The 24284-nt window shown below is 35.3% G+C and overlaps 1 protein-coding gene across 2 annotated transcripts in view; it reads right to left on the bottom strand.

Annotated features, from left to right (window-relative positions):
* Positions 1–1845: 1845 nt before the first annotated feature.
* The window catches only part of PPP1R1C (protein phosphatase 1 regulatory inhibitor subunit 1C), a 142600-nt gene continuing 120161 nt past the window's right edge, over positions 1846–24284 (bottom strand). The window contains exons 5-6 of one of the 2 annotated variants that reach the window (XM_005573648.5): positions 13334–13428; positions 1846–3122 (exon numbers count right to left, since the gene is read on the bottom strand). In XM_005573648.5, the coding sequence (XP_005573705.3) occupies positions 13340–13428 (89 nt within the window). In that variant the 3' untranslated portion in view covers positions 1846–3122; positions 13334–13339. The remainder of the gene's footprint in view (positions 3123–13333; positions 13429–24284) is intronic. The other variant, XM_074009563.1, reaches the window with a different exon arrangement.

Raw genomic sequence — 24284 nt, 5'->3', positions numbered from 1 at the left:
CAGTGGACAGGAAGCTGCTAAGAATAAGTTGTGTAGCCAGAGACGGAGAGGGAAGGAGCTGGCCTTGCCCTCCCTCAGGTCCTCTCCCTCTGGCCATCTTTCTCTTTCACCAGAGGCGCCCTTTGTGAGGACCTCCTCACCTCTCTTACAGTGTCCAGTTTACTCTGGATGTCCTCCTCTGTTCTCACCTGGCTTCTTCCTAACAGACGAGAATGCAGAAATTATAACTTTTTGAGGTATTTATTTAGTAAAGTGGGTTTTTTTGTTTGTTTGTTTGTTTGTTTGTTTGTTTTTGAGACGGAGTCTCGCTCTGTCACCCAGGCTGGAGTGCAGTGGCACGATATTGGCTCACTGCAACTTCCAACTCCCCAGTTGAAACAATTCTCCTGCCTCAGCCTCCTGAGTAGCTGGGGCTACAGGCATGTGCTGCCATGCCCGGCTAATTTTTGTGTTTTTAGTAGAGTCAGGGTTTCACCATGTTGGTCAGGCTATTCTCAAACACCTGACCTCAAGTGATCTGCCAGCCTTGGCCTCCCAAAGTGCTGGGATTACAGGCTTGAGCCACCGCACCCAGCCCTTTAGTGAAGTTTTATTCTCTGTGCTTAATTTAATACAAATCAGGTTAAATTTCTTCTCTATCTTTCTTTTAAAAAGCTTCTTTTTTATTTCTGTATAGCAAAGCATTTTATGTATATACACATATATATATTTAGTGTACATTTTTATATATGTGGATATATACATATTTTGCATACACATACCTGTGTATATAGAGATGTATACAAACACATATGTAAATTGTAGACACACACACACACACATTGCTCAATAGAAAAAAATTTTAACTCCACATTGCACAATGAAAGAAAACAAGGTGATTAATTTTGGCAACTATATTTTCCCCAAAATATTGCATTAAATTATCTTTTACAGATACAGGTTTGGGTGTTTATGATGACAATGTCTAATTTTTAACACTGTTCTGCCAATACTACAAGAAAAATTACTTTGAATAATCTTATTTAGGTACTAAGCAGTTGTAATTAACTCCTTCCTATATATTCCATTTATTCTGACAACGAAAATGTGTAGCTCAAGCTTGTTATCATATGCAAGTCCAGGATTTAGTAGTATAATTCCTGTCTTAGAATTGACCTTCATGTCATTTTAATTTTTAGACTATTTGGTGTTCTCAAAAGCAAATAAAGGACCAATGTAATATTTAAAACACTTGACAAATGTAACAAACAGGTGACAAATTCAAAATAGAAAAATCTATGTTTCATTAGGGCAAAAGAAGAGAGCAACATATGGTAATATAATTAGTCTGCTTAGGAAAACACATCCACAGAATATATGCTGCTGGAGAAATGTAACAGGAGACTCACTCATCTACTGCAAGGCCTTGAAAAATGTAGGTCTCTGTAAACAATAAAGAAAGAAAAAATATTCTTCTCTAATTATTAAAGAGATGTTCAACCATCTGCAAACTATTTTTTAAGTTCTTGTTGTTCCCTTCCTTTGATTCCTATCAAGCCATGTTGTACCTTTGCTACTTTTGAGAATAGTGGGACTTTGAAGTCAATTAAACTCATTCCTCAGCTTGAAGGGAACAGCAGGTAGAATGTTGTCTTTGGCTCCTCATTAAGTAGTATATTGTTCCTTTCAATGATCTAATATCTGCAGCATAATCCACAATTCCGCATGTAGGTCTGGGTGATTATGCTTTTTCATATTATTTTTATTATTTTGGCAATACGAAGTCTAGGAGTAGGAACTAAAAGTTAGTACTTAAATCCTGCGGCAAGTAGGGAGGATACTGATAATGAACAATTTGTGAAATTATTTTTATTTTTGTTTTGCAACTTATGAGAAATCAAGAAAGGGAAACAAATTAAAGATCAATGCCTTGTTCTTTTAGAAAAGATTATATCTAAGATTGTCATAAGCTCAGCAATTCTCTCATTTTACATCATAAAGGTTATTTTTAAAATATAGATTTAGACATAGGAAACATTTTTAGATGAACCAAATGCTTTTTTTAAAGTTTCAAATTTACTTCTTTTATTTCTTTCTTTTACTTCTTTACTTTCTTTATTATTTATTTATTATTTACTTATTTACTTCTTTATTTACTTTCTTTTATTTCTTATAGGCCATCTCAGTTTGAAGTAGAACTCAGAGTTTTCTTCCCACCTTAGCCTCGTTAGCAAAAGTATCTGCCTATGCTTTATGTCTGAATTGCAGGAAGTTTAGCTCTAAGTCAATATATAAGACAGTATAAGAAAGAATAAAAGTCTATGGCTCCTAAGGAGAATGGGCTTTTCTATCCTAAAATCTATCACAACTCAAACAGGTCAGAAGCTAGTTAGTGGAAGGGTTTGTTGGATTATTGGTTCATTTGGGGCCACTTATTTTCTTTGGACTCTAGTTTTCTTATCTATTACACAAATCCTACCTGTCATACATATTTAATATGATTATTAACAGAGAAACATAGGTGAAGCTACTTAATTAATTATAAATAATTGAACAAATCTTTACTAGCAGGATGGCAATGACAATAAAATAGCCTTTTCATTTTTAGAAGTCTGCTGTTTAATTCAGTAGTTGGCAGGTAGTAGACTATCAACAAAATTTGTGGAACTAAATTAAATCAAGACCAATGGAATTTGAAAAAGAAACAAAGCAACAAGCAAACACAGTGGAATTTGAAAAAGAAACAACAAAAAATGTGTTTGAAAGACTTCCTCTTGTAAGAGAAGGCTCGGATTCCAGAATTAGAAAAACTAAAAATGAATCACTTAAAATTTACCTAAACTCAAGATTCCTTTTTTAGTAGTAGAGAGAAATAAACTAAAACCACAGGGAAGAACTTGGCAAATGGTGTAATATAAATTATTAGAAAAAAAGCGATTAAGTGAAGAAACAGCTTCCGAAAAACATGTCAATACTTGTGTATAAAATATCTAAAGTGCTTCAGGAGGTAATCCAGTAGGAAGCAATGTGGCATCATGATGGAATTGGAGGTGATGTTTGTTTTGTGTTGGGATTTTTCCAAGCTCAAGTAGAAGCACAGCACTAACAAGTCAACTTCTGGTTGTTATCAATTCATTTTGCACCTGGAGGAGAAAAAGAAAATACTTCAGAACACAGTGGAAACTTTCTAGAGGATTTAATACCATGTCATGTAAATCTCTGTAAAGGGAAAAATCTGGTATGCAGCACTTAGTAGCAACAAAGCTTGTGTGCTAGGATAGAGTCAATTATCCAGTTAGTGATTTGTAAGAAGAAAGTTTTCCTGGAAGAACTTCTAAATTTTAAAAACAAACAACAAGCAAAAAACTAATCGTCACTATTTAGATCATTTCTAAAGGGAAATTTTAAAAGACAGAAATCAACTGGTTACAATGCTCATTTTATTACATACATACATACATACATACATACATACATATGCATGTGTGTGTTCGTGCATTTCTAACTCAAGCAATTTTATTCTGTTGGCTGTCCTACAAGCACACAGATATCTTTTCTCTTCTGAGCCCATATTCTCACAATACTGCTGCTTTCCAATCTCTTCTTTTCTCCTTTACGACTTGCCTGCAGTTCTTGAAAGAAAATTAGAAAGGAGATCTTAGAGTCAGAGGGGCCCTGACAAGATTATCTGATCTTCTATTGTATAATTCTCCATGTTTTACTGAGCAGAAAACTCAGTTCTAGACTGGTTAAAGGACTTGCCCAATGTCACACAGTTTTGATAAAAAGGAGACACTACCTTTTGCAATATTACCTTGTTTTATTTCCTTCCAGAAATTTATCATTATCAGAAGTGATTTCATTACTTTATTAGTTTACATGCATTTGACTGTGTTCAAACACTAAAATATACACCCATGAGTTTAAGGACTCTGACTATCTTATTAATACCTAGAATCCCCAGCACTTAAACAATGTTTAGCATGTCATAGGTATTCATATATATTTATTGAATAATGAACCTGAATTTTGGTCTTGTGTTTGTAAACGATGCCTTTTAAAACTTTACCAAATAATCTTGTGAAAAACAGCATAGAATAGTTAATAATATCTGACTGGTTCTATCCAGCCCACATTACCTAATATATGCATTGTTAATTAGCAAAAGGCCTATAGAATGTTAATATTTTTAACCCCTTAACAAATATGAATAGTCTGTGGTTCATTTAAATGCCTTAAGGAGGAAGAAAATCCCAAAACTCTGTTCACTTGGGAATCAGATAGTGCTGAATGTTCAACAAATACCTATGCTCACTTTCACAATGAGAACCCTAATTTAGCTGGGATGTGGCAAGGCACCTGGTTAAAAATATTTACTTTCTCCAACACCGTTACATCAAGGGATAGTCCGGTGACACAGTTCTGGCCCATGAGACAGTAGTTGAAGGTTTCTGAAAAAGTTTTGCTTCTTTGCTATTGGTTCCTCCCCCTTTTCTTCCACTGTTCTTTCTACTTGGACCGACCAGATGCCTGGAGCAGCAGCTTGGTTGAGATGTGAGTTTATAACTCTGAGAATGTTAAGGAAAATGAAAATTGCCTGTTGCTTGTTGGTGTCTTGATTCACTGTTCCAGTTCTAGACATTTTATGTCTTGACATAAATATACCTCTACACCATTGTTGGCTGTTTTTTTTCTTTTATTTGCTGCCAAATAATTTTCTACATAACACGATTTTGAACTTTCTAAGTGTAAATTTGAAGAAAAATTCTCTAGGCCTCACTTTCTCTACCTGTAAAATGAAGAGCATAGACTAGAACTCTGACTCATTTTCCAGCTCAGAAAATGCTAGCGCCTCTAGACTGCTCTCACCTCTTGAAAACAAAGTCATGGTAATGTGCTCCACAAACCTTACGAGTTTATGTCAATAAACTTCAGCTGGACTTCTGGTAACTGTCTGCCTTGTAAGTTAACACTTGTTCAGAAGAATTATGTGCTGAATATACTCTAATATTCTGTTACTTTTAGGATGCTAATATAGTAATAATTTTATATACTGCTGGGATTCTCTCTATGTTCATTCCTTCAAGTTAGCTTCATTGTTACTGAAATTCTGAGAAAAGGGAAAACCCTGTTAAGTCATGTTTGTAGAGTAAGAAATTAAAAACAAAGATGAATCCATTATTTTAATTTACTTCATCAAGAATTTTTCCCTTGTCTGCAAGTTACAAATTCCCTCCTTTGCCTACTTTTCTCTCTAATCCATTCTCTTGTTCATCTTCCCTCTATAGCCCAAGTCTCCATTGCCTGCATGAAATATATTATTATACTCAGTAGGGGAAGTGACTGCACCCCTACACACAATGTCTGTGTCCACAAAATAAATGTCAAGGAAAGACCTACAGTTGAGTGGTAGCCTCTTTACAAGATGTCATCAGGCACCTATCATTCATGTAGATTATTTCACAATTTACAGGACAATGCTGCATTGCTGTATGAATTATGTTAGATGTTTACTACTTAAAATGTCATTTAAAATCGAACATTCCCCCCAGCATTTTTATAAAGCTCTTCTCTGATATAGTTCTTCAAAATGTTATGATGTTATAAAATCTAACGATTTTGTTAACATAGACAAAATAGACATTTCAGCGACATCGACATTTGTTATTTAATTAATGCAACTAATGGAGCTTTGAGGACTGGTTTTTGGAATCACTGACTTAGAAAATAAGTAAGGGCATTTCTTCTACAATCTGTTTACTCAGAGAAAGCAACTACTAAAAATTGTATATGTATATAAACACTTTAATGTGAGTAGACATGCTTTTTCTATTATTCATTTTGCAATTAAACTGCTTTTTGATAGTAGCTGAAAAAAACATATACTTTAAAAAAATACAACATACATGATTTATTTATGAATGCATAAATCTATATCACAGTTAAATGAACTCTGTGATACTTACACTTAAGTTGTTTGCTATGACAATATTTTTAAAAAGTACTTCCCTAAATGACCACAATAGAAAGTTGGAAAGATCTAAAATTGACACCCTAACATCACAATTAAAAGAAGTAGAGAAGCAAGAGCAAACACATTCAAAAGCTTGCAGAAACCAAGAAATAACTAATAGCAGAGCAGAAGTGAACGAGATAGAGACACGAAAACCCCTTCAAAAAATTAATGAATCCAGGAGCTGGTTCTTTGGAAAGATTAATGACATAGATAGACTGCTAGCCAGACTAATAAAAGAGAGAAGAATCCAATAGACACAATAAAAAATTATAAAGGGGATATCACCACTGATCTCACAGAACTATAAACTACCATCAGAGAATATTATAAACACCTCTACACAAATAAACTAGAAAATCTAGAATAAATAGATAAATTCCAGGACATATGCACTCTCCCAAGACTAAACTAGGAAGAAATCGAATCCCTGAATAGACCAATAACAAGTTCTGAAATTGAGGTAGTGATTAATAGCCTACCAACCAAAAAGCCCAGGACCAGATGGATTCACAGCCAAATTCTACCAGAGATACAAAGATGAGCTGGTACCTTTCCTTCTAAAACTATTCCAAACACAGAAAAAGAGGGACTCTTCCCTAACTCATTTTATGAGGCTAGCATCATCATGATACCAAAACCTGGCAGAGACACAACAAAAAAAGAAAATTTCAGGCCAATATACTTGATGAACATCGATGCGAAAACCCTCAATAGAATACTGCCAAACCGAATCCAGCAGCACATCAAAAAGCTTATCTAGTATGATCAAGTCAGCTTCATCCCTAGGATGCAAGGCTGGTTCAACATACACAAATCAAAAAACATCATCCACCACATAAACAGAACCAATGACAAAAACCACATGATTATCTCAATAGATGTAGAAAAGTCTTTTGTTAAAATTCAACACTCCTTCATGCTAAAAACACTCAATAAACTATGTATTGACGCAACTTATCTCAAAATAATAAGAGGTATTTATGAGAAACCCACAGCCAATATCATACTGAATGGGCAAAATTCTACCATTCCCTTTGAAAACCTTGTCTTGTGCAGCAAGACAAGGATGCTCTCTCTCACCACTTCTATTCAACATAGTATTGGAAGATTTGGCCAGGGCACTCAGGCAAGAGAAAGACAAAGGTTTTAAAATAGGAAGAGAGGAAGTCAAATTATCTCTGTTTGCAGATGACACAATTATATATTTAGAAAACCTCATCATCTCAGTCCAAAAACTCCTTAAGCTGATAAGCAACTTCAGTGAAGTCTCAGGATACAAAATCAATTTGCAAAAATCAGAAGCATTCCTATACACCAATAATAGACAGAGAGCAAAAATATAAGTGAAGTCTCATTCACAATTGCTACAAAGAGAATAAAATACCTAGGAATGCAACTTTCAAGGGATATGAAGGGCCGCTCCAAGGAGAGCTACAAACCACTGCTCAAGGAAATAAGAGAGGACACAAACAAATGGAAAAACATTCCATCCTCATGGATAGGAAGAATCAATATCATGAAAATGGCCATACTGCTCAAAGTAACTTATAGATTCAATGCTATTCCCATCAAGCTCCTAGGAATGCAACTTTCAAGGGATATGAAGGGCCGCTCCAAGGAGAGCTACAAACCACTGCTCAAGGAAATAAGAGAGGACACAAACAAATGGAAAAACATTCCATCCTCATGGATAGGAAGAATCAATATCATGAAAATGGCCATACTGCTCAAAGTAACTTATAGATTCAATGCTATTCCCATCAAGCTCCCATTGACTTTCTTCACAGAATTAGAAAAAACCTACTTTAAACTTCATATGGAACCAAAAAAAGAGCCCTTATAGCCAAGACAATCCTAACAAAAAGAACAAAGCTGGAGGTGTCACACTACCTGACTTCAAACTGTATTACAAGGCTACAGTAACCAAAACAGCATGGTAGTGGTTCCAAAACAGATATATAGACCAATGGAACAGAACAGAGGCCTCAGAAATAATGCCACACATCTACAACTATCTGATCGTTGACAATCCTGACAAAAACAAGCAATGCGGAAAGCATTCTCTATTTAATAAATGGTGCTGGGGAAAACTGGCTAGCCATATGCAGAAAACTGAAACTGGATCCCTTCCTTACACATTATGCAAAAATTAACTCAAGATGGATTAAAGATTTAAATGTACAACCTAAAATCCTAAAATCCCTAGAAGAAAACCTAGGCAATACCATTCAGGACATAGCGATGGGCAAAGTTTTCATGACTAAAACACCAAAAGCGATGGTAACAAAAGCCAAACTTGACAAATGGGATCTAATTAAACAAAAGAGCTTTTGCATGGCAAAAGAAACTACCATCAAAGTGAACAGGCAACCTACAGAATGGGAGAAAATTTTTGCAATCTATCCATTTGATAAAGGGCTAATACCCGGAATCTACAAGGAACTTAAACAAATTTACAAGAAAAAAACAAAAACCCCATCAAAAAGTGGGTGAAGGATACAAACAGACACTTTTCAAAAGAAGATATTTATGTGGTCAACAAACATATGATAAAAAAAAAACTCATCATCACATGTCACTAGAGAAATGCAAATCAAAACCACAATGAGATACCGTCCCACGCCAGTTAAAATGGTGATCATTAAAAAGTCAGGAAACAACAGACGCTGGAGAGGATGTGAAGACATAGGAACGCTTTTACATTGTTGGTGAGAGGGTAAACTAGTGCAACCATTGTGGAAGGCAGTGTGGTGATTTCTCAAGGATCTAGAACTAGAAATACCATTTGACCCGGCAATCCCATTCCTGGGTACATACCTAAAGGATTATGAATCATTCTACTATAAAGACACATGCACACGTATTTTTTTGCCACACTATTCACAAAAGCAAAGACTTGGAACCAACACAAATGTCCATCAATGATAGACTGAATAAAGAAAATACGGCACATATATACTATGGAATACTATGCAGCCTTAAAAAGAATGAGTTCATGTCCTTTGCAGGGACATGGATGAAGCTAGAAACCATCATTCTGAGCAAACTAACACAGGAACAAAAAATCAAACACTGCATGTTCTCACTCATAAGTGGAAGTTAGACAATGAGAACATATGGGCACAGGGAGGGGAACATCACACACGGGGGCCTGTCAAGGGGTGGGGGGCTAGGGGAGGGATAGCATTAGGAGAAATACCTAATGTAGATGACAGGTTGATGGGTGTAGCAAACCACCATGGCATATGTATACCTATGTAACAAACCTGCACATTCTGCACAGGTATCTCAGAACTTAAAGTATAGTAATAAACTAAAAAAAAAAAAAAAAAAAAAAAAGAAAGAAAGAAATAGTGCCAGGAAAAAACAGAGACAAATCCAGAATATAGGACATCTCACAGTACCACTGACCTAGTTTCTTAAACATTTCAACTACTTGATTTATCTAACAATATTTTGTTATTTTTCTTTCTTGCTTTATGTCTGTTTTGGCTTACGTATTTAAAAGTAAATCTCACACATCATATCATTTTATCCTTTCATATTTAAATATGCGTCTGTTAAAATGGGTGCATTGTCCCTACATAACCAAAGTGGTTATCAATCCCAATAAAATTATCATTTCCTCAAAAACAAAAACAAAAACAAAAACAAAACAAAAACTAGTGCTTGCAAACTTTCATTCAATTATATATTACTTTTGTGATTTGGAGGTACCACTTCTACTATATTTTTCTTTAAATAAACCTAAAATATACTCACACTTTAAACTTGCCTCATCCTAAGCAATAATAGGTATGGAACCATGGATTTGGGGGTTGCTGGATACGTATTTCTTCTAATACATATTATAATCATATTTATAACTACAAAAATAAAAAGAATTTGTTCCTGGCCAGCCTAAAATTATATTGTTCTCCATAATGTATAAAACATTGGCATATATTAAATTAACACTGAAAGTGAATGGTAAAAAAATTAGTCTGAGTATTTTTTTTATAAATACCCTTACCTTGGATAACTCTGGGAAGAATAAAGGGTTACAAAATTATCGTCCAATAGAAATAACTCTAGTCAAGAATCCTGCCTGACTCTGCCACATTCTGCCTGTTTCTCATGTATAAGAGGATAGAAAAATAACTCCTAACTTATTCACCTGACAGAGCCTTTCTTAGAGTCAGTGTAAACAACTAAACAGGATCCGAAAGTGAGTGGCTAGAAGGATAAGAGAAGTTTGGGAGGAATTGATGACATTTTATCAAAGAAATGACATCAGAATGTTCTTTAATATCTGGAGTTTTCAAAGATGAATCAAAGAAGCAGGAAAGGTGTAGAAGGGGAGAGTTTAACATGCGGAAGAACAATCGGAGCTCTTTGATTGACTTGGAACTAGAGTTATTCAAGAATAACTAGGGTAGGCCGGGCACAGTGGCTCATGCCTGTAATCCCAGCACTTTAGGAGGCTGAGGCGGGCCGATCACGAGGTCAGGATATTGAGACCATCCTGGACAATATGGTGAAACCCCATCTCTAGTAAAATACCAAAAAAAAAAAAAAAAAAAAAAAAAAAAAATCAGCTGGGCGTGGTGGTGGGCACCTGTAGTCCCAGCTACTTGGGAGGCTGAGGCAGGGCAATCGCTTGAACTGGGGAGGTGGAGGTTGCAGTGAGCCAAGATGGTGCCACTGCACTCCAGTCTGGTGACAGAGCGAGACTCCATCTCTAAATAAATAAATAAATAAATAAATAAATAAAATAAAATAAAAATAAAAATAAATAAGTGGGGTGATTAATCACTTGTTCATAATGTTGAAGAGGATCATGAAGTAGATAAAGTTAAGATAGAAGGCCTCTGAAGTCCTTTCTAACTCTAATAATAATATACACCAATTATTAAATGCTCACTAAGCTTGGCTAAGTATTTTATAGGTCTTATCTCATTTAAGCCTCACAATAACCCAGTAGGTTAGGTACGATTGTACCCACTTTACAAATGAAGAAACTGAGTCTGAAATCTGGTAGAGCCTGTAGTTGAATCCAAGTCAGAATGACTCGAAGCCCAGCTACTAGCAATTATATTATAAATGTGATCTGGAAAACACAGTTTCTGTTTTGTTTTGCTTTTGTCAGTTTCTTTGCCCATTCTGCCAAACTGAAGCCAAGTTGCCTCCTAGAAAAAAAAATTTTGTAAACTGTAATTGTGTGAAAAGTAAAGTGAAAAGCCATTATCTCAACTGGTTTCCTTCAAATTTCTGAGAAAGTCAACATATTTCCCAAGGAAAACTTAAGCTTTTAATTGTGATCTCTTTGTGTTTTGAGAGTGGAGAACAGAATGGAAGAAAACAACATTTCCCAAAGAAAACTTATGCTCTTAATGCTGATTTCTTTGTGTTTTTAGGAATGGAGAACAGAACAGAAAAATCCAGAAGCTATCCTGTATATTACCCTAAATGATGTTACAAAATCAGCAAAAGCTTTGGTTTCTTTTTGTTTGCCTGAGTCCTTTTGAAAAAGCATTTTAAAAGCATCTGTTCAAGGAAAGGGAAGGGCAATGCTATGTTTTAGCACCTCAAGGTGTCTCAAATACTCTCAAGGGGCATTAAGATATTTTCCAAACACAAATAATTCAAAATCACTTAAAATAAGGGGCTTAATCAGGTTTTAAGTAGAGAGAAACTTGGGAAATAAACAGAGTCATAGCAGGTGGTATAGAAAATCCAGAAAGTTTTGGCTTAACAAAGAAAAAGTCGAGGGAGTGGTGCAGAAAGGCAGAGAAGGAGAGGGAGAAGGGGAGAGAGGGAGAGAGAAAAGGAAGAAAGAAAGGAAGGGAAGGAGGGAGGGAGAAAGCCAGAAGAAAGGAAAGAAGAAAGGAGAGAGAGAGATTAAACTAGAATAGTCATTTATACTTGTGGTATGCTTATCAATGAGTTTCACACTTATTTTCTTGGAGAAAAGTACTATGGAAAATGTCAACTCACTGCATTCTCTGACAGCTCCATAAAACTCTCTTAACTTCTACATTACAAAACTCATATTCAAAATTAAAAGCAATCATTTTACATATTTGAATCTTGATATTAAGATCCCACAGTGGATTACATATTTGATTTTTTCTTCCTGCCTTCATTTTTCCTTTACCAAGTTTGGAGAAATCTTTCCATTTTTTTTATCCATGATACATTTGAATTTCATTAATATTACTAATAAAGGAACCAAGTTGGGTATTCTTCCATTCCCCCTAAATTTTGTAGTTTAGATACTTGCTTTCACAAATAATGTATAATTAAAATTGTTTAAAATGCCCAGAACTTAAATTATTCAATAAATATATACTGTCATATAAAATCTTGCTTTATGCTAATGCTGTAATCTTTTCTGCCAGTTCTATAGGGGTAAAAGTATGTTTCTTTTATTTTCATAATTCCCAGAAGAGTACCTTCCTAGGGATAAGCTCATAAAAGATATTTATTTAATTAATGAATAAATTATTATATGCATGAATTAATGGAATTTCTTATTTTTTGATATGGAAGATTTATAAACTGCTAATTATTTATCAAAATGCAATAGGAAATAGATGACCCAAATTTAAAGTAATAGCTAAAAAAGGGGGTAGGAAGATTTGGCATAGATTTTTAGATTTATCATTTGTCTTTCTTAATAACTAGAGAAAATGCTGGGAAATATATATCTCGCAGCTTAGAAAATGAAGAGAGTTCTGTAGTTTTATAATCAACCATTAATGTGTTGTTGGTGGGAAAAAGATATTTAGTATCTAATACTGTGGTGTATTGAATCAAGAAAACTGGCATTTCTTCATCATTTAAAAATAAACATTATGTTGTGTTCTGGATACAGAAATTTGATCAATGCAAAACTTAAGCTAAAAGTTTTATTAGATATTTCTCTTTAAGTTAAACCCACACACACATACACACATACACACACACTCATGTCTAAATGTATTTACTATTTATTTTTTACTCTTAAAGTGATGTTATTTACATGTGTTGTTAGAATGCAAACCTTATCAGTAGGACATCAAGGATTAAGCTCTGGCAGTATTAAAGTTAGAACAGTCACATGTCTGCAAATTTTTACATAGTTAAAAAGAAGAATCACTGTAAAATAAATGCTTATTCTTTAATTGTAAGTGATGTGGAACAATGTGTACTTAGTTCTAAAGTTCAGTTAAGGAGACTTCCAGGAGGTGCATAGCTACTGTATGAGTGCGGGTGCAGAGATGGAGGATGCTTCCGGAAATCAAGCGGTGGAATTCCATGGTATATTCAGAAAAGTTAATAGTTCAGTTATTTCCAAGAAGCCTTCTTGCTGCAGACCAGTAATTAGTGGTCCTGCTGCTCCTCTCTTTCACTGGTGCCTTCTTCTTCTTCAGGGAATGCTGATTCATTCTGGCCTTTCAGATGCTTAACCCCTGAAATTATAAAAATTATGCAAAATTTAAATGATTTTCATTTCTGGAATATTAACCGCTTTGCTGCAAGAGATATAAAAGAGTGGAAAGCTTTCATTTGGTGTTTATATGTTTTTCTCCAAGAATCTTAACAATGTAATCCTATAAAAACCTTTTAATTCACTGAGCAATAAAAACATACCCAGATGAATTTCCATTAGAGGCAGGCTATCTTTCATCATTAAAGCTTCTCCATTAGGGATTGCATCACAGCCTATTAAAAACCTGTTAACTAAAAATCTGCTCACAGATTCTTATTATAATTCTATAATTCTAATGTATCACTTAGTTCAAATATTGCTTTTGGCATCCCTCAATTCTATTACAACAAGAACTATTGAAACCCCTAGGAACAAAAGGGTGTGCGTGCCATTTCTGTATCTTATAAACAACAAAACAATCACAATATTGTGAATCTTCTCTCAGAACCTAAACATACCAATGTGATTATGGAACTTCTCTATTCAAAATTCTTCAATAACTTCCCCCACAACCTACACAGTGGGAAAAACATTGGCATACATTTGCCTGCTATACAAGGCTCTTGTAATCTGGGCTCTCTACCATTTCTCACCAGCCTTTCTTGCTTTCAGGGTAATTTACACTTAACAACACTAACCTACTTTTCCCCCTGGCCACTCCAGGCTCCCTCAGGCTTTCACACTTTTCTTGTTCTATTCTCATTGCCAGACATCTTCATCCTACACACACCTGATAATCTCCCACTCATCCTTCTGGTGTCAGCTTGCCTCCTCTCTGATGGCTACCTCAATTCCCCATGTAGATAGAGACTTTCTCATATTCCCCCTGCTCTTGGAACATTTATTGTTGATTACCTTATAGAACTGTATTTGTTCACATATCTTTCTCCATTAGAGAAAACTCCTTGATGCTGAGAAATATGTAATTTCATTTTGGAGTCCCAGGCACAGTGCCTAGCAAACAGTAGGTACTCATTAATATTTATTGTCTAAATGATTGATTGATTAATGAAGTAACAATTTGGTATGTGCCTTTGGCAGTTCCACAATAATCTATCTTTAGACTTTTTTCAAAATTATTTCAAATTTACGGCATAAATCAGAAGACAATTACAACAACCACACTCAATCTACAAAATTATCTTTCATTTCCCTCAAGTCTATTCTGTTAAGACATCAGAAGAGCTGAAACTTTATGCATCTAGTGATGGTTAATGTGCGAAATTTTACACTTTTTTGTATCTTATAAATTAGTTTATGAGATTATTTTAAGTATTACTAAAAAAAAACCACTCCAGTAAGAATTGATAAATGAAATGAAGTCACTATTCATGTTTGCTATAAAACAAAGAGTCTCAAGAAATGTGTAAGTTTGCATGTTCGGCTGTCAGCAAGCCTCAGAGGGCTATTTGGCAAACAGTGACATCCTTGGACTTCACGGATTGCAAAATATTTTATCACTTGTAATAATATCTAAATATGTAATTTCATCTGAAAACATACATTATTCACAATTCTTCTTGATCTAACACTGTAGGGAGAAATTTGTTACTAAGACATGGAATTCATTTCATACTACCATAAATTACCTGAAAAAGAGGTCTCAGTGCTCAGGGAAAGGGAAGAGGGTTTATTGAGTGTCCAACTGCTCACTCTGCTGGAGTCTTATATACATGAGTCACTAAACCTCACAACTCCTTGTGGTAAACACCTGTCTAGTAAAATTTAGACTTAGAGAAGATAAATGATTTGTACAAGGTTATAAGGGTATTGTGATGCTAAGAGAAGTTCTGACACATAATAGTCCCTCAATACATATTGAATGAATTAATGAGGGTATGAATGAATAACTCATAAAGTTCCATTATTAAGAGACACTGATTCATTTTCACCTTTATCTTTCTGGCTGCTGACCCAAACTTTCCATCATTCTCTAGGATTTATCATAGGTTTGGAGTACCAATTAACCTGGCACCAAGGTCTTGGGGTTCCCTCTGAAATATTAAGGCACAGTAATCATTCAGCCGCCTGCCACTCCTCTTCCTGAGCTGAAGTTGACTATATCTTGCCAGGTTTGCAAAGGTTCTAATGACTCCAGAGCTCATCTTTTTCAAGGTAACTACAGAGTAATAAATCTGTGTTTGAGATAATGTTCTTTAAATAAGAGGTAATAATTTAATGTCCACATTGATTTGTCTAAATGAGGGGATTAAATATAAAGGAAAAATCAATAATTAAGATGTTTAACTCATTAATCAATTAATCACCCACTTTCCACACTTGAGAATAGGTCTGCTTGTTTATCCTGATCCCCATTTAATTATTTTATAATAATAATGATCACAAAATTATATGAAAAAGCCAAACATTTTGCAAAGTAAAATCACTCACTTGGACAAATGTTAGAAGGTCTTCCTTAGCCCTATACAATTGTGACACAACTATTTCCAGGTGAAACATTTTGATGAGGCAGGAGCAGGTGACATGTTACCAAAGAGCTGTTCAGCAGAATATCTACAACAAATTCTTTGATTCCCAAAGCAGTTTACTCTAATACCGTCTTTCAATTGGATAATAAACGATTGGTTGATGTTTGCTTTGAAGCAACCTTCAAGGCAATCTCTCTCTTTTCCCATCATCAATATTCATCTGATTATAGATGCAATAATGCTGAGATTAAAGTGAAAAGTCTGCTGAGGACTATGTAATAATTTCTTTCTCCCTACACCTCTCCTGCATCCCAAAACACATGTATGATTTGTGTTTTAATTTTCTTTAAATCTCCATTTGATGTTTGAGGAGGGTTACATTTGATGTAATTCTAGAGATGGATGAAAATGAATTGGTCTGGGGGTGCTGTTGAAATACTCAGAGCTTCCTCCTCTGCCAGATGCTAATGAGCATCAGGAAAATCCCTCCCCTGCACAGGGTTTGAGGCTTGGTACATGGCAAACAACCTCAGGAGCAAGTGCAGACTCAGCCAGGGCTGCATATGGGCAGAAGGCCAAGGAATCCCAAAAAACACATTGGAGGTTCTTTTCTTCAAAGCAAAATGAGCACACAGTAAAAGGGACCATGTAGAAGACAAGGATATGCGATATGAAAATATGAAGGAATGAAGAAAAGAAAGCAGACAATAAAAGAAAAGGAAAAGAAAGAAATTTTGACCCCAAGCAGAACACAATACTTACTGTCTTCTCTATTCTGTAGATCAAATGGTTAAATGTGCATTCAACAAAGCTGTGAAGTAACTGAGTGAAGAATTTTGAATACTGAATCCATAGAGGGAGTTTTACATTTGGCAAACCACAGGTCAATATTTTTAATCAATTAATTTGAAGCCAAAGACAGGAGGCTCATTACATTTGTAGATAACACAAAATTTGGAAGAAAAGATGACATGAATGACAAAGTGAGTAAAGGTTTCCAAGAGCTGGAATGATGGCCTAAGCAATTAAGGTAGAGTTCAACAGAATTTTTGTTTTCAGAAAGGTTAATTTAGTTCTTAAAAAAAAACCAAAATAGAGTATAAGGGCAACCTTAATTAATTACAGTTAGGGATTTTAGGTGACTACAATTTCACTTGACCTGGTGTATCCAGGCACAGAGCTTGTGGCAGTGTTGATGGTATTCCTAGTAGTGAAGTTGGCAGTATAAGAAAGGGAACTGCTCTCTAACCACGTGTTGGTCAGACTTTTCCTGCAACATGCTGCCTAGTTCTCATCTGCATTTTAAGACGACTGTTTAAGAAGGGAATTGAGATAAAAGGTAGTTTTATGACATCACTTTTCTGGAGGAATTATAGATGAAACTGGAATATTTAGCATAGAGGAAATTAATAGAGGACAATAGAGGCTGACTTCGATTTCCTAAAATACTGGAAAAGGAAATAAAATTAATCTATGTAGCTGCTAAGAGCAGAAATAGGGTCAATGGCTGACATTTGTGTGTATAGGCAGATTATAGCTCAATATAAAAAAGAAAATTCCCAAATTCTTTATGTTTGGCCAGAAATAAACAAATGAATGAGTTCCTCATCACTGTACATGTTCAAGTCAAAGCTATAGTTTCATCTCTGAGGCAGGTGATAGATGATTCCTGCATTGAGTAGCAGGGTGAACATGTAACCTTGCAGATCCTAGGATGCTATTAATCCACAAAGGAAATATTCGGCACTATTGAAAAATTAGCTCTGTTTTGAGTACTATAAGTTACGAAAAAGTAATAAAACGTCAAATGACATAATGGCCCAAATACACATTTTAAAACTAATTCACATAGGGAGTAGCACATGTAAATAGATTTATTTTGTTTTTTCAACTACATATTTTAGACCATGTAAATCATTCTAAAGTCCTCTAGGGAATCTATGGGTGGATTTTAAAGAGCTTCTGACCCTCTTGGAATTCTATTTATAGAGTATTTGTGCTTCTTCAGGGAAGGAGGTCAACAGTTTTCAGCAGAATATCAGAGGGGTCTCTGATCTGCAAGTAATTATGAATTTGAATTCTAATCTCTTTAAAGATGAAGAGACAGTTTCAGATGACAAAATGACTTGCTTAAATTCCCACAGTGGTTGCTGGCTGAGCTGGGACACAAACTGTGGCCCTTAACTCCTACTGGGGACTCTTTACCTGGGTCACTAGGACCTCATCTTCCACTGTTACTGATTTTTTAGAAAGTTAGAATCTGAGGAAATGATGGTGACTCAGGATCACGAGGCTGTTTTCATTATCAGAGGATTTTACATCGCAGGTAGATTTTGGTATAACTTTTCAATCTTTTTATTGTTGTTGTCATTATTTTCAACAGAATTTGGAGTCAGAAATATAATAGAATTTAGCTTGGCCCAGGAACACTCCCAGAATAAAACCAAGTTAGAACTAGCATATAGATCAGTTTCCAAACCTGGGACTGAACTCTGGGAAACACAGAAAAAAATATTGTCTCATCTGTAGAGATAAGACATAGTCATCAAGCAGTATATGTTAAATATAATAAAGTCCCTACTGTGTGCTGCGCATGAAAGAGAAATAGCTACAAATCAGATGGGAATGTTGGCCAAAAGGTGATGGTGTGCATATAATGAGGCTAAGTCAGTGAAGAAGTGCTATGGATCAGTAAAACAAATGATGCATTAGGAAAATTCTAATAAGGAAGAGAAGAGCTCCAAGTCGATGGATAGTAATTTGGACAGTCATTTATTGAGCAATATTAGATTATGGGAAACAGCAAACCTGGTGCCTATTGCAAAAACTATTTGCAAAATAGATTTAACAGGCATTGGTTTTCTGAAATCCTGCTATATACAAAGGAGTGATTTCAGTGGCCTTAGAAAGATGGCTTGCTAATGGTTCCTTGAGTATTGACACCCTAAGGTTTATCACAAAAATAATGCTAGGAATATAATTTATATATAATTATATGTGTAGTTATAATTATATATTTATAATTTTATGACTCAATATAATTTAATCTATAATATAAAACAGAAAGGCCCCTCAGTAAAGGTCCACCATCTCTCAGATTTCAGGTTTCTCAAAATGCTTTTATATTTATTGTAATTGTTCAATCCTCTTGTCATTCATTTACAATAAAGAACTATACATTAATACCCTGAGGGTCACAGACAACAAGGGACATATAGATTTTATTTCAAAACTAAAGCATATTATTTCCTGAACTCACCATAAATGTGTCCCTTTCTATTTTATTTGATGTAAATTATATGTAGACAGCACAGTTGATCTCTATTCTAATATGATGACTGGCCAATTAACATAAGCCGCAAATCAACACATGATCATTTAACTCCCCATTACTTAAGGAATCATTTCTTTGCAGAAGAATAAACATGCAATATGATTTTCTCTTCATCATCCATGGAAATAGGGACAACATGTTTATGTGATATTCATAAGTATGTTTTGTATATTTTTACCTATCATATATTTTACCAAAGCTGTTACCCAATAGCAAAGCTGAGATAAAAGGTTTAGCAGTAAATACTAAGAAGGTAGGGAAGAAGGTACTATTACATATTAATGTTAGAAATATGAATTAAAACAATATCTTTGGAAAGTAATATGGTATCACTTATCAAAATGTAAAGAGCCCATATCTTTATCATCTCTCTCTCTCTTTTTAAAAATGTCGCAAGGATTCTGCTGCTTGGCCTAGGATGAGAATCACTTTAATAGACTGATTGCTGCTTTGGCCCTCCACAGTCAAGTGCCCCTCTAGTACCCATTTTTCTTCTGAAGCTAATGCATTCCCCATGAATTTAGAAGTAGAGTTAAATTTTTAAGCCTACACATAATGGAGCTCAACAATGTTTAGGCAATTTCACTTTGGAAAGAGACAGAGCGGCTCCCTCGCCTGCAAGACTTGACTACAATTGATTGAACACAATAGCATATCTAAAATAAAGAATGCATCGATCAGCAGGAGTCAGTGGTTAGCCTTGAAAGCATTAAAAATTAAGTAACAAAAGGAGAGTTGCATTTACAGCCACAGCAGCAAATGTTGTATGTGTTTCTCTTACCATGTCCAGAGAAGAACATCCTGTGCTGGCATTTTAAAGGCTCTGTCCTCCGGGCAGGGTACTTCCCTACTGAAGCAATGGTTACCACAGGCTACCATGGACTGATGCCAGTGTAGGCCCCAGTCACATAATTCAATCACCCAGCTCTGACTCTGAGCTCACCAAGGAAAACCTCTGACAGTAACAGAGCTAGCTTATAAGGAGAGAAGGCTCTGACTAGAATAATATTGTCTTCACCTGACAGTAGTTATTTTGAATTGATAAATTAACATTCTGATTTTATATGTCAGTTTTTAAAGTTATATTTTATTTTTAATTAACACATCAAAATGTATTATTTATTTTAATAATAAACCTTATTACTAAATTTTATTTTTTATGAATTTTAATATAAATATGGGGTACAGAGTGATATTTTGATACATACAAATATTTTGAAATGATCACATCAGAGTAGTTAGTATATCCATTACCTCAAATATTTATCAACTATTTATTTGTGGTAAAAACATTTAAAATCCTGTCTTTTAGCTGTCTTGAAATATACTCTGTATTATTATCAATTGTAGTAAACTTGCTGGGCAATAGAACACCAGCTTGCTTACTAGGAGAGAAGGCACTGACTAGGCTAGTCTTATTTTCACCTAGCGATCATGTTTCTTGTTTTGAATTAATAAATTTGCATTCTAGTTATATATGTCAGTCCTGATATGCTTTTTATTGAGTACAAATATTACAACTTCAACTGACTCTGAGTCATCATCAAGGAGATAATTTGTGAACATGCCCAGTGGAGGCTGAATCTGGCCAGCAGCAGAAGTGGGAACTTGCAGGGACCTCTGGAGGTGGGGAACTGATGCTACTTTAGTTTAAGACTTACTATAAAACTACAGTAATCAAGACAGTGAGTGGTGAAAAAACAGACAAAGAGAACAATGGAACAGCCTAGAGAGTCCAGAAACTGACCCATGTAAATGTAGTCAACTAACCTTTGACAAAGGAGAAAAGGGAATGCAATGGAAGACAGTCTTTCCAACAAATGGTAACTTGAAGAACTGGATATACACATGCAAAAAAATATAATAATCTAGATTCAGACACTACACTCTCCTCAAAAAAAAAAATTGATCTAGACCTCAGTGTAAAACATACATTTATGATACTCCTAGAAAACAACATAGGAGAATACCCGGATAGCCTTAAATTTGGGGATGGCTTTTTAGGTTCAACACCAAAGACATAATCCACGAAAGAAAAAAAAAACTGGTAAGCTATTCTTCATTAAAATTAAAACATCTGCTCTGTGAAAAGCAATGTAAAGAAGGAGAATACAAGCCATAGACTGAGAGAAAATGTTTTTATAAGACACACCTGATAAAAGAGCTACTATCCAAAACATACAAAGGACTCTTAAAACTCAACAGTAAGAAAACAAACAATCCAATTAAAAATGGGAAAAAAAAGGTCTGAACAGCCAAGGAGATACATAGATGGCAAGTAAGCATATGAAAATATGTTCAACATCATCTTTCATTAAGAACTGCAAATTAAAACAATGAGATACCACTGCACACCTATGAGAATGGCTGAAATCCAAAACACTGACAACACCTGACAAAACACTGAGAAATGCTGGCAAAGACTCGGAGCAACAGGAATGAGAAATGGTCCAGCCACTTTGGGAGAGAGTTTGGCAATTTCTTACAAAACTAAACATACTATACAATCCAGAAATCACTTCTTTGTATTTACCCAAATGAATAGAAAATTGATGTCCACACAAAAACCTGCACATAGATATGTATAGCAGCTTTGTTAATAATTGCAAAACCTTGAAAGACAGAATCAATAGTATTTGCTGGAAAACTGGATATGGATTATAAGAAAAAGAGGAGAGTCAAGTATGTCACCAAAGTTTTTGGCCAAGGTAACTGAAAAAATGGAATCATCATTAACTAAGATGGGGAAGATTTAGATAAAGAAAGCTTTACGTAGAAGATCTGGGTTCAGTCTGATGGCAAACATAGTAAATTTGATATTTACAATGTATACCCAAATTAATGTACGGTTATTATGTGTCTGAAATTCAGGAGAGAATCCTGAGCTCAGGTATTAATGTGGAAATCATCATTATTTAGACAATATTTCAAACCATTCAACAGTTGAAGATCACTGAGAAAGGGAACAAGTAAAGAAGAAAACATGTTCAAAAGCTGAGCCCTGGAGTACTCCAACATTAAGAGTGAAAAGAGAACAGGATGACACAGAAAAGAAGACTGTCCAGGAGCATTTTACGAATAGGAGAAAACCCTGGAGTGTAGAAGCATGCAAATGAATAAATAAAGAGTATACTTACAGGTGATATGACCTTACTGTGTCAAAACCTGCTGAGATGCCAAATAAAATGATGACTGAAAATAGGCCCTTGGATTTAACAATAATCAAGTCCTTTGTGACCTAGACAAAAGCAGTGTTGGTGGAGTGATAGGGTGTGAAAGCCCAGCTGGAAGGAGGTTAAAGAATGAAAAGAGAAGAGATGAAAGCAGTGAATGTACCCAACTATTCAAAGGAGTTTTGCTGCAAGAGAGAGCTAAGAAATACTGTATTAGCTGTAGGAACAGTGAGGTCAAATAGAATTTTTTTTCTATTTTATTGAGGTATATTTGAAGTATAATAAACTGCACATATTCAAGGTGTACAATTGTATCAGTTTTGACAGATGATAGCATCTGTGACACCATTACTACAATCAAGATAACAAACATTTCCATCCATAGAGGAATTTTTTAACCTAGGAAACAATAGAGGATACTTGTGTGCTGATGGGTGTGATCCCATAGGGAGGAGGAAAATTATGACATAGAAACCAGATGGAAGAATTTCTAGAGCAATGTTTCAGAATACAGGTGGGGATAGCTATACTGCACAATTGAAGGAGTTGCTGTTAGAGAAAAGCACAAAACGTTCACCTATAATAGCAGGCAGAAAGTCAGGCTATGAAAAGGAACAGATACGGTAGGCGGGAAGACCTCATGGTAGGAGTCTGTGAAAGTTCTCTTCTCATGGCTTTGGTTTTCTCAAAGTAGGAAGCAAGTTCGTTAGATAAGAGTGAGAAAGAGGAGGATGTGTTGGAGGTTTGCAGAGAAAGGATACACTGTAACAATGTCTAAGAGAGTAGAAGACAGAAGGAACTCAGGAAATGTAGTGTGCTTCTCAGGAAGTACTAAGTGCCCACCAGAGGTTCTGTAGTCATGAGTTCAAAATAAGACCAGTCAATAAAGCTGTGTCCATTTACATAAGAGAAGGTGAGGAGTAGGCCAACACTATGTCTCACCACTTGTAAAACCTTGCTCATTTGTGTTTCACTCTATCTTGACAATGTTTTGTGTTTTTCAAAGTGTTTTTATAAACATTTTTCTCATATCCATGACATCTCCAGGAAAATAAGGCAGGAATGACTCTCAGACAAGAATGTCTGAATTTTAAAGAATGGCAAGGATGGGGACAATGTTTAATCTGAAAGAACTGATTAATTTTAAGCATTCTAAACCCTAAGTTGGAACAATTCTGGGCAAAAACACTTCATTGGAATCATGCAAATTCTGTCGTCTCTTTTTTAAAAGTCAATTTTTGCTCAGACCATGACATACTGAAAGATTGCAAATTTTTAAAATTAATAAAGATTACCAAAAATTTCTGGCAAGTTCATTTTCCCCTGGCAACGTATTACCATTGGAAGAATTTAAGGAAAGCCCACTGTTAAGAGATTGAATTGTGTGCCCCAAAAAGATGTTGAATTCATAGCCCTCAGTATCTGTAAATGTGACTTTATTTGAAAATAGAGTCTTAACAGTTCCTCAAGTTAAAGTGAGGTCATTAGATTGGGCTGTAATCCAAAATGATTGTGAAATGGGAGGAGTTTTTCCTTATCCTCCATGCAGTGGGGGATGCAGTGGGGGTGTGGCTTGCTTCTTCTGGTGTCCCCGCTGCTCAAACCTCTATGGGGAGCATGCAGACCAGCAAGTTGTGGGGCTTCACGGCAGGGTCTAGGGTTGAGTGTTTACAGCTCCTGAAGCCCTAGTGGGTGCGTATTACAGTGTGCTTTTTTAGTTTTGCTGTCTGCAGGTGGCTTGTGTTAATCAGCTCAATTAGGCCCCATGCCTTATGGCACAGACAGAGCTTCTATATCCCGGGGTTCTTGCCATAGTGTACCAAAAAAAAATTGGATCACATGTGGGCTTGGAGAATGGATTTAAGGTTTTATTGAGTGGTGGAGGTAGCTCTCAGCAGAT

This window comes from Macaca fascicularis, chromosome 12, assembly GCF_037993035.2.
Source record: "Macaca fascicularis isolate 582-1 chromosome 12, T2T-MFA8v1.1".
Lineage (NCBI taxonomy): Eukaryota > Metazoa > Chordata > Mammalia > Primates > Cercopithecidae > Macaca > Macaca fascicularis.
The sequence above is the reverse complement of the archived record's forward strand: the minus strand, read 5'-3'. Positions and strand labels throughout refer to the sequence as shown.